The 13,239-nt window shown below is 39.0% G+C and overlaps 1 protein-coding gene across 4 annotated transcripts; it reads left to right on the plus strand.

Moving 5' to 3' along the window:
- The first annotated feature begins 2,409 nt into the window (after nt 1-2,409).
- LOC132406892 (MARVEL domain-containing protein 3-like) lies at nt 2,410-11,945 on the plus strand. Of its 4 annotated transcripts, XM_059993001.1 has the most exons (5): nt 2,410-2,623; nt 2,804-3,122; nt 3,817-4,283; nt 5,248-5,378; nt 10,185-11,945. In XM_059993001.1, the coding sequence occupies exons 3-5, from the start codon at nt 3,832-3,834 to the stop codon at nt 10,805-10,807; spliced, it is 1,206 nt and encodes a 401-aa protein (XP_059848984.1). In that variant the 5' UTR covers nt 2,410-2,623; nt 2,804-3,122; nt 3,817-3,831; the 3' UTR covers nt 10,808-11,945. The 4 variants fall into 4 exon arrangements, with proteins under 4 accessions (XP_059848984.1, XP_059848982.1, XP_059848983.1 ...); XM_059992999.1 differs by having other exon boundaries at nt 2,410-3,122; XM_059993000.1 differs by having other exon boundaries at nt 2,410-2,929.
- The last annotated feature ends 1,294 nt before the right edge of the window (nt 11,946-13,239 follow it).

The following is a 13,239-nucleotide window of genomic DNA, read 5'->3' on the forward strand; positions in this document are numbered from 1 at the left end:
ACTTGGGCATTGTTAGGTGATTGGCAGTGAGTTTAAAAGACTGCGAACATGAACATCTCAGTGGAAATTAAAATCTCAAGATATTATATTATTCCTAACTTACTTAAGCCTCAACAGACATTTAGATCATGATGATTGGATTGACCTTTGACTCATCTTAATTGATAGATCACATTGTCAATTTACAGTTAATTTTTAATTGTCACTCAGATATCTCTAAATAAATACATTTGGAGAGGTATAGTATGATTAGAAGTAGTCAGCATGGCTTTGTCAAGGACAGGTCATGCCTTATGAGCTTGATTGAATTTTTTGAGGATGTGACTAAACACATTGATGAAGGAAGAGCAATAGATGTAGGGTATATGGATTTTAGCAAGGCATTTGATAAGGTACCCCATGCAAGGCTTACTGAGAAAGTAAGGAGGCATGGGATCCAAGGGGACATTGCTTTGTGGATCCAGAATTGGCTTGCCTACAGGAAGCAAAGGGTGGTTGTAGACAGGTCATATTCTGCATGGAGGTCGGTCACCAGTGCAGTGCCTCAGGGATCTGTTCTGGGACCCTTACTCTTAGTGATTTTTATAAATTACCTGGATGAGGAAGCGGAGGGATGGGTTAGTACATTTGCTGATGGCACAAAGGTTGGGGGTGTTGTGGATAGTGTGGAGGGCTGTCAGAGGTTACAGCAGGATATTGATAGGATGCAAAGTTGGGCTGAGAAGTGGCAGATGGAGTTCAACCCAGATAAGTGTGAAGCGGTTCATTTTGGTAGGTCAGATATGATGGCAGAAAATAGTATTAATGGTAAGACTCTTAGCAGTGTGGAGGATCAGAGCGATCTTGGGGTCAGAGTCCATAGGACACTCAAAGCAGCTGCGCAGGTTGACTCTGTGGTTAAGAAGGCATATGGTGCATTGGCCTTCATCAATCGTAGGATTGAGTTTAGGAGCCAAGTGGTAATGTTGCAGCTATATAGGACCCTGGTCAGACCCCACTTGGAGTACTGTGCTCAGTTCTGGTCGCCTCACTACAGGAAGGATGTGGAAGCCATAGAAAGGGTGCAGAGGAGATTTACAAGGATGTTGCCTGGATTGGGGAGCATGCCTTATGAGAATAGGTTGAGTGAACTCAGCCTTTCCTCCTTGGAGCGAAGGAGGATGAGAGGTGACCTGATAGAGGTGTACAAGATTATGAGGGGCATTGATTGTGTGGATAGTCAGAGGCTTTTTCCCAGGGCTAAAATGGTTGCCACAAGAGGACACAGGTTTAAGGTGCTGGGGAGTAGGTACAGAGGAGATATCAGGGGTGAGTGTGTGGAATGGGCTGCAGGCAATGGTGGTGGAGGCGGATACGAAAAGGTCTTTTAAGAGGCATTTAGTTAGGTACATGGAGCTTAGTAAAATAGAGGGCTATAGGTTAGCCTAGCAATTTCTAAGGTAGGGACATGTTTGGCACAACTTTGTGGGCTGAAGGGCCTGTATTGTGCTGTAGGTTTTCTATGTTTCTAATAAGTAGATGAATCAATTTAGCCTTACTTTAAGTGTATGGCTATGTATACCATGCACTAATCACTCATCATTTGAAGATTACTCTAATGTCAATCTTGAAGTTCCATTCTGCTAATTTTGCTTTGGTTACTCCAAATATAATATTCTAAGTTAATTTTCTACAGATATTTTAATGATCTTCAAATTCTCCATAAGCTAAATGAATTTTCCAAAGTGAAAGTTCATTTTGCTTCAGTCTGTATTGCTGGTTGCTTAGTTTAGATTGCTTTGGTATTAATATGAATATATTGCAAGCTGCAGATGCGGTTTTGGGCTAATTTTATTCAGGGAGTGCAGGATGCGACACCCCTGGAACATACCATCAGCCACTCTGCCATCCAAATTGTAAAAAGTACGGATGTTCTAGTACATGGAGCCTGAACCTCATTCGGGGATGGTTTAGAGTAGCAAAGTCACCCCCACCCCAAGAGATCTAAAACCCTGCTTTCTTTGTGATTTATATCCGCGGCACGAAGCTGAGGTAGAAAGGACGTGTGTTACTCCTCTCAACGCCAGATACAGAGCTTGGTTTTCTGTTTTGCTTCCTGGGTAGCGAACTTCTGTTTCCCTGCCTAACCAAGCCACTGGCCAGGCTGAATACAGCAGATTTAAATCCTGCTCTTAAGGTCATTTCTATTGATTGCATTAATCGTTTTCTTTTGACAGTTCGGTAAATTAGCAAATATTACAAATACTTGGGGAAAGAGACGAAATAACGCCATGTGTGCTTTCAGGAAATGGATTTTCATGTCATCATCTAAAGAAGACTCGTATTTCCCTGAATCTCACGTATGCAACACCTCATCTGAATGAACCTTACGGGCGAGGGAGGGAGGGGCTTAGCTTCTGTTCGTGGGGAGGAGTCCAGAAAGATGAGCCGTCGCTACAGAAACTCCGAAACATGCGCGCAACAGTTTGAGTAGTTTAAAGAAAGATTTTAGCAGATAAGGCTACTATTTTCATTTTAAAACAAAAATCAAGTGCGGGATACATTGGCGCTTTCTGATCTTTAGCCTGCACTGATCATTTGTATTGTGTGATTCCAGGTGTACCTTTATGGTTCAACGGACTAAGTAAGTACTTTCCCCAACAAGATTTCTCGCGGGAGTAGCCGTCGTTGGTGTTACCGTGACGAGGACTCATTGTAATTTAGGCAGTCGAGTTTCACCTGAGCTAGTTTCGATCAGGTGCCGTGGTGTCGGATTTCCAAATATTCGGTGTGGTTAATATTATTTTGTTTTTGGTACGATCAGCACACTTCGGATCGTCAAAAGAACAAGAAGACTTAGGGGTTTCCACATGGACGAAGATTGGGTCAGTTTCAGTGGTGCGTGAACAGGTGCCGCAGGCTGGAATCAAACGATCACATTAAGTCTTAGGTACTTTCAGAACACAACTTCCCTGCTTTGTTTGTTTGGAACCGCCGGCAGAAATGATCTACGAAGTTTAAACTTTAGAAGTAATAGTGCCGATGTAAAAACAGGATCGACAGAACAGTATTCCGAGTAGAAACGGGAATTGCTGGACACACTGAGCAAGTCCAGCAACATCTTGGGGAGAAAAGGACCAGAGGTAACGAAGGTTCTGTCGTCAGAACTGGAAGGATAAAAAGTTAACTCTAGTCTTTCTGCTGTTTCTATTCCTGTTATTACATATTTACAGCATTTAGGTTTTGTTTTCAAATTTACAGCATCTACTATTTTTTTTCCCCTCAGTATTCTGAGTTGCCTGACCCAGTGAAACAGTAGCTGCTGAGTCGGTTCAGTTGGAGAGTTACATTCGCTGTGAAGGCAAAATGGTGATCAGCATAGTTATGGTTCTGAAGGAGGCCGCGTCCCACCCATCATCAGCCTGATGCGGGGTCTTGACCGAAATGTTCATAGTTTCTTTCTCCCAATGGAAGCTGCTTGGCCCACACTGAGTTCCTGCGGGAGTTTGTCTTTTCCCATTACAGAAGTCTAGAATATTTTGATGGAAATCTTTGTTAAAATGATGAAAAGATTAGCAATTGACAAAGCTGTCACTGAGAATAGCAGGATGTGGAAATACCACACTGGCAGGTTTAAAAGAAGTGTGGGAACAGGGTCTCGATGAGTTTAAACAGACCATGCCAATGGGGTCTGGATGAAGTTAAATGGAACAGGAGAATGTAGCCACAGTGAGTTTAAAATGAATATGAGAAACATCACCCAGTAAATCACAATTCTTGTACTTCTGAGGCTTCACTCTACCATACCTTAAATATTCTTTCCCCCCCCCCCCACAGCTATTTCAACAGAAGATGGCCAATCCAGCAAACTACCCTGAAAACAGAGCTGCAAAAGATTTGCCTGAACGAGATAGTCGTAAGAAGGAGCACTACCATAATGATCAACATGATAAGAATCATTCCCGTCCTCACAAAAGTCAGGACGATGGCAGCAGAAACACCAGAGGAAGGGACTACTCGAAACAAAACAGGGATCCAGAAAGAGATGCGAGGAGGGAAATGTATGAAGGGAAGAGATCTCGAGTTAGAGATCCCCACCACCATGGACATCGTGTGAGGAATGATGAACACAGAACGGAAAGGGAATATCATAAAGGGGAGAATCGAGACCATCACTACAAACGTGAAAGAGAACATCATTCACAAATGTATGAAAACTCATCACATAGCAAACACCAGCCAAATTACAGACATGAAAAAGAAATCCCACTCCCAGATGATGGCCAAGTCTACAGACATAAAAAGTAAGAAGCATGTGTAAATTCAAGAGAAAAGTAGTAGCTAGTTAAAATAGTGTTCAAATAGTGTTTAATGAAATGGGCACTACATAATGGAAGAGACCAGAAGTCAAAGTAATCGTCTTTGCTTTCACCTGCATGCCAAAGCAGGAAAACCTAAGAATCAAAACTTAATCTTTTCTGAAATGGATAAATTTTACCACCTTATCTCTGATCTTGAATCTGTAGAAAACCTATGATTGATAAAAATTGCAAGCTGGGCAGTAGGGTAGAGTACTTGAGACACTTAAGAGAGTCTAAGCACAGAATAATCAGAATCAGGTTTATTATCACCGGCATGTGACGTGAAATCTGTTAACTTAGCAGCAGCAGTTCAATGCAATACATAACCTAGCAGAGAGAGAAAAAATAAATAAAACAAAACCTAACAATAAACAAGTAAATCAATTACCTATATTGAATAGATTATTAAAAATGTGCAAAAACAGAAATATTGTATAATAAAAAAGTGAGGTAGTGTCCAAAGCTTCAATGTTGACATCAGTTTGAGGTTGATTAAAACAACACATCCACATGTAGTATGACATTAATTCAGTGTTTCTTCTTAAACTATGTCAGTTGTAAACAGAAATGTCATATAGACAATGGGTTATTCTGGACTACAATTGGGAAAAATAAGTTAAAATAAAAGTAATGATGTAAGGATACCTGTTTAAAAGGATTCTTAACATTAAATACTCAATTCAAGTAATTAATCTTAACAAATTTCTATCAATTCCACTAGCTGAGTTGGAGCAGTAACCATGACTTCACATAGACAAAACACAATTTCTGATGTTTTTAAACCAATACCTATAGATAGTCCATATCTTAAGGCCAATGTTTTTGGAATAGTTTCACTACATAACTTACTTGTTGCGTGACTTTCCAGGCCACAACAGAACAAACATTGTAATTTTCTTCTTAATAGCCATACTGAAACTGTATCACCTGAATATATCATATCTGAAGACAAAAGATCTGAGATGCATTACTTCAATCATGACAATTCAGAAGGAATACTAAATTGTTACAAGTGTCGTTATCTCTGCACAAATCGAGGTAAGGTTGTACAAGTAGATTAAATATGGTAAACTCTAAAGGTTTGCACAGAACAAGAATTAGAATTTCTATATTGCATTTAACATTAGCAAAATGGTGCTCCATAAAGCTATTGTGAAACAAATGTGACTTTGTTTGGACAGATGATCAAAAGCCTATTCAAACACAGGGATATAAGGAGGATAGAGGGGAAAAGAAAGTAGTAAGAAAGAGAATTATTGCAAAAAGCATTTTCCCTTAAGTCTTGGAAACAGGTGCTGGTGACAGAAAATTTAAATTCAGAAATGAATGAGTTATTGTACAGGAGGAGTATGGACAATTCAGATGATTGCAGGGTTAGGAAATGGAGAGACTCAAAATTAGGTTTGAGAATTTTAATTTAGATAAGTGGCATAACAGGATCCAGTTATATGCTGGCAGGAAGTGATAAGTGAACAAATTAAACTCAGCATCAGATTTTAATTTCTGTATTTTTTGCATTTGTTTCCTTGAAAGTAAATAAAACTGCTTCTAATTTATTTAATTTATATGACAAATAAACCTTGAAGTTGTTTTCAACTGTTTACATACTTTGCATGGTCTGTACAGCAGAACATAAAATTCCTGGCTATTTCTAAAATTAATGTTTTGTTTTTGAGGATTAATATTTCTTGGTTAGTATGAATAATCTTCTCAACCTGTTTACTGCGATATAGCATTGGATACTTAAGAAAAAAAAAGTACTTTATTTGACAGAAACACACAAGCTATGAGATTAATCTTAAACTATTCTCAAGGACAGCTGTTTTCTACTGAGAGGAATAGTACTAAAATACTGAGAATATTTGTTTTGCCATAGCTATATACTGTAGCTCGATTGAGTAGTTCATTCCTGGTTCTACGCTATATCACATTTTGGGTCCCAAGTTTGAATACCACATGAGCCAGCAATTGAAGTATTTGGTCGGAAGGTTGCTGGTATTTGTATGGCAGCAGTTTAACAGTTCAAATAACCAGGTTGGAAAGATGCATTCGATGATCTAATGCATGCTTGTTAGGGCAAAATTATCTGAATCACCTTTTTCTTCTTCCTGATTTGAAATAGTTCTTTTGAAATATGTTTTGAACTGAAAACGTTTCAAAATTGTTTTTGCATAGAGTCACGTAGAGAACATAAAGAATGGAACATTTCTGGTTCAACTGGTTGTGTGCACCAGTCACTTAACCACCTTTCATTACAACATAAACACTTACTCCTTTGTTTAACTTCAGTTTTATGAAATCCAGAGCCACAGAGTTATACAGGATGGAATCAAACCTTTGGTCTAACTCATCCATGCCAACCAAGGGGTCTTCCTGAGCTCACTCTAATTAGCCTGCATATGACCCATATCCCTAAAACTTTCTTATCCATGTACCTGTCCAAATGTCCTTTAAAAGTGGCAACTTATTCCATATATGCATTAACCTTTCTGTGGAGGTGAATATGCCTCTCAGGTTCTCTTTAATTCTCCCCCCCTTACCTTAAAACTGATGCTGTCTAGTTTTAGACTCCCCTACCCTGTGAAAAAGACTGTGACAATCCATCTTATCAATGCCCCTCATGACTTGACATGACAAATCTCGTTAAGATCACCCCTTAGCTTCCTTCACTTCAGGGGAACTAGTCCCAGCTTGCCCAGAATGTCCCTTTCACTCAAGCACTCCAGTTCTGGCAACATCCTTGTGAATCTTTTCTGTAGTCTCTGTGGGTTTATCACATTTTTCTGATGTGATGGCAATGAGAACTGCACAAAATATTCTAACTGTAGTCTCACTAACGTTTTGTACAGCAGTAACATGAAATCTCAACTCCGAAGCTCATTATCCCAGGCAATGAAGGTTTTAACCACCTTGTTTATCAGTTTTACAACACTTACCAGGCTCCTAGATGGTAATAGAATGAATATAATAAAGGTTCTACCAGGAGGAATAATCAACACAGCCAGATTCTTAATAAGGCAGTGAATAAATTTTCCACATTTTTGTATTGATGTTGTGTACCATTCCTGGGGATAGCAAATAATGCATGTATATATTATTGATAATTTGCAATGGATATCAGTGACAATGTGATTGCACTATTTAAGCACACAAGTTGTGTTGTCCTGCCCTATTGCAGGTACAACATTGTCCCTTTCTTCTATGTGGTGGGAGTATACTAAAAGAAGTTTCAAGGCACATTGTCACATCATTCAAAATTAATTGTCTGTCTAATAAATGCAGTGGAATAGTGAGGCTTCTGACTAATCAAATGGGAGCAAAATAAATGATAAGCAAGCACTATTAACATTGGAAATCTAAAGCAAAATTAGTCATGCAGCATCTGTGAAGTAGAAACAATCAATATTTTAGGTTTGTGACCCATCGTCAGAACTGTGAAGGAGAGAAACAAGTTAGTTGATATTGCAGAGAAGGTGGGGAAGGACAATGGATGAAAGAAAAGTAATCTCTGTGATAGTGTAAAACTGGAGACTGAATGCGGCAGTTACAGGGGTAATTGAAAATTAGATGAAGATCACATCAGACAAAGGAACTGACAAAGAATGATCCAAATGAAGGGTCTCATCCGAAATGTTGAGTGACTGTTTCCCAACATAATTGTTGCCTGACCTGCTGAGTTCCTCCAGGATTTTGTGTGCTGCTAAAGATTCCAGTGTCTGCAGTCTCTTAGAACATAGTACAGTAGGAGCCCTTTGGCCCATGATGTTGTGCTGACCTATATATCCATGATCAATCTAACCCTTTTCTACTACACAGCCCATAACATTCCATCTTTCCAACATCCATGTTCCTATACAAGAGTCTCTTAAATGTCCCTATTGTATCAGCCTCTACTGCCACCCCCAGCACTGAATTCCGGGCACTCACCACTCTCGAGGTGTAAAAGAGCCTATAACATCTCCCCTAAACTTTCTTCCATTCACCTTAAGTAGATGTCCTCTTGCATTGGCCATTGCTGACCTCAGAAGGCTCTGGTTGTCCACTCTATCTATGCCTCTCATAATCTTATACACCTCCATCAAACCACCTGTCATTCTCCATTGCCTCAACCTATCCTCTGTTCCCCTACACTGCTGTTTTGTGTCTCCTCTTTAATCTGATTTTAACTGCCACATTTAGTCTCTAATTTCTGTATGAGACTGGTATGAGAAGCCCCCTGTGTTTTCCCCATCTACCTCCTCCAACTTCTCACTTCTTCAGCTACCTTGATTTGGTCTTCTCCTGTTCAGATAAAGGCCCTGCATGACACATTAACTGTTTTACTTCTCACAGATGCTGCCTGAATGCTGAGTTTTCTCTGCATTTTCTCTTTTTGAATCAGTTAGTAGTGGTTTCCCTTCCCACACCAAACCATGATATTCCCCAACCCATTTTCTCTAAACAAGCCTTCCTTTCTTCATTTGATAAACCAGCATCTGCATTATATGTCTGGTGAGCTAAAGAAATCTGTGAAAAATTGGAAAAATAAATGTATTTTGAAAAGAGCATAAACAAACTGCTAGAGAAATTCAGTGGATCAGGCAATATCTGTGGATGCAAAGGGATGATTAACATTTCAGATCAAAACTCTACATCAGGACTGAGCGTGTAGATAGGAGATGTTCTGTGTAAAGAGACAAGAAGATGAGGCAGGAACTAACAGCTCAGCTGACAGATGGAACCACATGAGGAGGGAGATGTTGGGCAGATGGGCCAACGAGGGGGAAAGGAAAATGGTTGGAATTGACAGTCGGTCGATGGTAGGTGAGAGATAGAGAAAGGAGAGAGCAAGAAAAAGGGTAGATGGAGCTAGCGGGGAGAAGGGGACGGTGGAGGTAACGACAAAGGCCGATGCTGAAGGTGGAGACACAAGTGCTGGAATGTGATAAGAAAGGAAAGTGTTAAATGGTATCAGGTGAGTGAGTGATGGTGAGAATGGTGGCTGTGGAGGGGAGCCAAACTATCTGACCCAGTAGGTTACAAGTCCTAGTGAGAGGCAGATGGAACAAATGTGGATGAGGGGAGCTCAGGTGGTGGTGGGGAAAGCCAATGCGAAGTACCTGGGTAGATCAGAAAGAAAGAGAAAGGAGCCTAGGAGGTGCAAGTTACCATATTTGGAAAACTCAGTGTTCATATCATTGGATTATTGACCACCCAGAAGAAATAGAAGGTATTATTTTTATAGTTTGTGTTTGGTTTCACTCTGGCAGTGGTGACCTACTGAGTTCCTCCATAATTTAGTGTGTGTGCATGTGTGTGAGTGTGTGTGCACGTGTGTGCATGTGTATTTCCAGTATCTACAGAACCTCTTGTGTTTCATGAATACCCCAGAAGGTACAAATCCATTTCAATCATTGCTGGTTCTTTTGTACTTTCATTTCTGATTTTCCCTGTGCACAAATAACTATTAAAGCATTCAAAAGTCAGAAAGTTGCTTCCAGTGGCCCTTGATAAAGTGCATGAAATGGTAACATTATTTTGTTCTAATAGTATGGAATGACCATAAGTGAAGATTTTAAGAAACTGCATATACTGGAAATCTAAACTAAAAACTGAAAATGCCAGAAATACTTCGGTTGCATCTGTGGGGAGAGAACCAGAGTTAAAAAAGTTGACCTGAATGTTAACTCTGCTCCTCTTTACACAAGTGGATGGTTGTATTCCTATCTTTAAAAAAAGCACATTTGCACTTGAAACAAATTAGGAAAAGATCTCCATAGATACCAGTCTTCAAGTGAAAGAGTTGTAAGTTCACATTCTGGCATTTAGGTAATAGCTGGTTGTGTTTTGGTTGTTTCGTTGCAGGTCTCTGTCAATTGGTGGAGGTGTTGCTGAATCTGTTAATTCTGGTGTGTGGGGCAATCTCCTACAGTGGCACTGGGGGCTACACAGATCTCTCCAGCCTAGGAAGCCTCTACTACTACACATTTGGATCAGCCTATAGTGGATTTCAAGGAGCGGAGGCTGAAAAAGTAAAAGAACTGGATGTTGCATTTTATCAGCTAAAGCTGCCCACAGTTGTTGCCACCATGGCATACAGTGGAGCTTTGATGTCTTTGGCATGCCTTTTGTTAGTTTTAGGCCTAGCTCGGATACCTTGGAAATTTCCTTTCTTAATGATTATTGAATGTGTTTTAGATATAGCAATAGCATTTGGTTATATACCCGCAGTTTATTTTTATTTCCAACACCTGAATGAGAGCTACAATTCACAAGTGTGTAAAGAGAGAGAGGCCAAGTACAAAAGTAAGGGGTACGAAGGGTTTAACTGCAGTCTGCATGGTGCAGATATTGTCGGTGGTCTTTGTGGCTGCCTGGCTATCATTGTATATCTGCTTAATGCAGTTGCAGCGATCTTGGGATTTAGAAAAGTTAGAAGATTAAAGGGGTCCAGAGAAAGTGATTATGTGGAAGGGATTAATGTATAAAGGTTCAGATCATGTCAGCATATACACAGGATTTTTACACGTCAATAAGGAAGTCACTGTTTGTGAGACATCACGAGAAGCTGAACGGAAGCACATTTTGTCTTACTGCAGTTAATTGGTTTGTCCTGTCAAACAGGACCATATTCCTCTTCCTCCTTATCTCAACAGATAGTTTCAGTGGGCATTAATATAGAAAGAAATATTAATCCCACCATCCCAACTTTGCACAGATAAATGTTCAACATCTGATTAGACTTAAAATATTGTTTTGAAAATTAAGATTTAAAGGGAGATATAAACAAATGCAATATTAGATTGCTCCTAAAATTTGTTTCCTTTTGATAAGTGCTATACAGTTAGATGAGTTATAGATATGGAACTATTTTAAATCTCGTATTAGATCTGCTTATCAGCTCCATATTTTTGCCTAACCAGTCCAAAAGGGAAAGTGGATACCTTTCTTCTTAAATAAGAGGAAATGCTGTGATGCTTTCATAGGTTTTGTGCATTTTCAATTCATCTCCAGTGTTTGAAGAACATATTCCTAAACAGTGGGATCAAAGTCTCTAGATAATTGTAAGAACAATAGTGATTTAAATGATATTGTGATATTGAACATTGAGTACAAGTGTCTATAATTTAGCATTAAACCATTAAAAGATGGGTGGTGATAAGAAATGGAACTGTTTTCTAATCTGAAATTGAACTTAAAGATATTGTGAGAACAGAATTAAAATTCCTCAAACTTATCGCAGTGTACATAATGCTGGTCCAACAAAAATGAAAAGTGTGTTCCATCCTGCAGTCCTTGGTCTCCTCACTCACAAGAGTTTAAATATCCCAAGTTCAGAATATTAATCACAATTCTAAACAAATACAGAATGGAATCAAGACTTCATTGGAATTACTTCATGTAATCTGGTTACTGAACTTATCTCATGATTATTTACATTATGCATTTAGTTTTAATATGCTTTGTTTTTTTAAAGATTCCTTTGTACATAATGGATAAAAAATCGTGAATTTGTAAGTTTTCTCGCTATAATTTAACCATGTATTTCTGAAAAGTATTTTATTCATATTAATCTGGGTGACTGAATATATTGTTTTTAATATTATTAAAGTACACACTAATGTCCTCTTTTGTCTTTGTTTTTGTTCAGTTAAGTAAAAACATCTCAGTAGAATGGAATTAAATTACATTGAAATGATTTTTAAAACGAAGTGAAATCAATTGTTATTGATGGAAGTTAATACTGTACATTTATTCAGAGCCTCAGTTTTAGTAGTTCCCCCCAAATCTCAAATGTTCACATTCCTTGCAAAAAGTTCTTTGGTGTTAGGGTAAGCACTTTGAACACAGAAATTTAATATCTTATTAAGCAACAGATTTAACCTAGAATGAACAACTTGGAATGAAGTTATTTACTCCCCCCCCCCCCCCCCCCCATTTTTGGAGAAGTAAATGAAGTCCAATTTGCTGTCTCCTCCAGCCTTAAGCTGCTTCATTTTCTAAGTATCGAAGATGATTTATTTCAACTCTTAATTCTGTAGATTCTGAGATGCCAAACAGATGCCCACAGATTCTGTCACAGATGAGGCAGGAAGTGATTGACAGAGTTAATGATTGGAAGTACCTCTTACTTCCATGGAAGAATCTTGATGTTCTTAGTGCCATCTTGTATTGTGAGTGTTTGAGTCAGTTTTCCTGTATTTTCAAGGAGGCATTCAGGGTCACCTTTAATTATTTCTCTACCTTTCTGTAATCTCTTGACACAGTGGAACCTGGAATAAAGTTTAACAGGTTTGGTGTAGGGCATTTGAATAACATCACCTGCCAAATGAGTGATATTAGATCTTCACTTCTGGGGAAGTTGGTCTGCAGTAAAAGGCTGACAGTCTGCTTTGTGGATACAGCATTAGTAATATCACTGCATTGATTTGAGGTAGGCCTATAAAGTAAGACTGGGATCACTGCTGGCCAGTCAACTATGAGCTTTGTGCCAGGTTTGAGGTCTTGTTATTGAAACATTCTTTTTCTCAGATAAAGACATTGAACACAACAGTGAATTTCTTCACAAATGTCTACCTTTGCTGAAAAGTGGCTCCCAAGATGTGAAAAGTTGTCCACGTTGGGTTATGATCTTTAATGTCTTTAGTGGATGTGTAGGTGAAATGCAGTGAGGACACACTGGAAAATACCCTCTGATTGAATGTAAAGCAGGATGAAAAAAGGGTTGCAAGTTCCTCCAGTCTTAAGTGGGCTGCTGAAGATGAACTATTGGAGCCCAGGGTAATCAAGACCAGATGTGCTTCTGAAATAGAGCTGCTTTTGGTTGCTTTTTCAATGGAGAATAGTTTTCAAAACTCAGAGGCAGTTGTTCTGGTGTCCCAAAACTTTTAAAACTAAAAACAACGCTAGTTTTCTTGGT

This window comes from Hypanus sabinus, chromosome 17, assembly GCF_030144855.1.
Source record: "Hypanus sabinus isolate sHypSab1 chromosome 17, sHypSab1.hap1, whole genome shotgun sequence".
Lineage (NCBI taxonomy): Eukaryota > Metazoa > Chordata > Chondrichthyes > Myliobatiformes > Dasyatidae > Hypanus > Hypanus sabinus.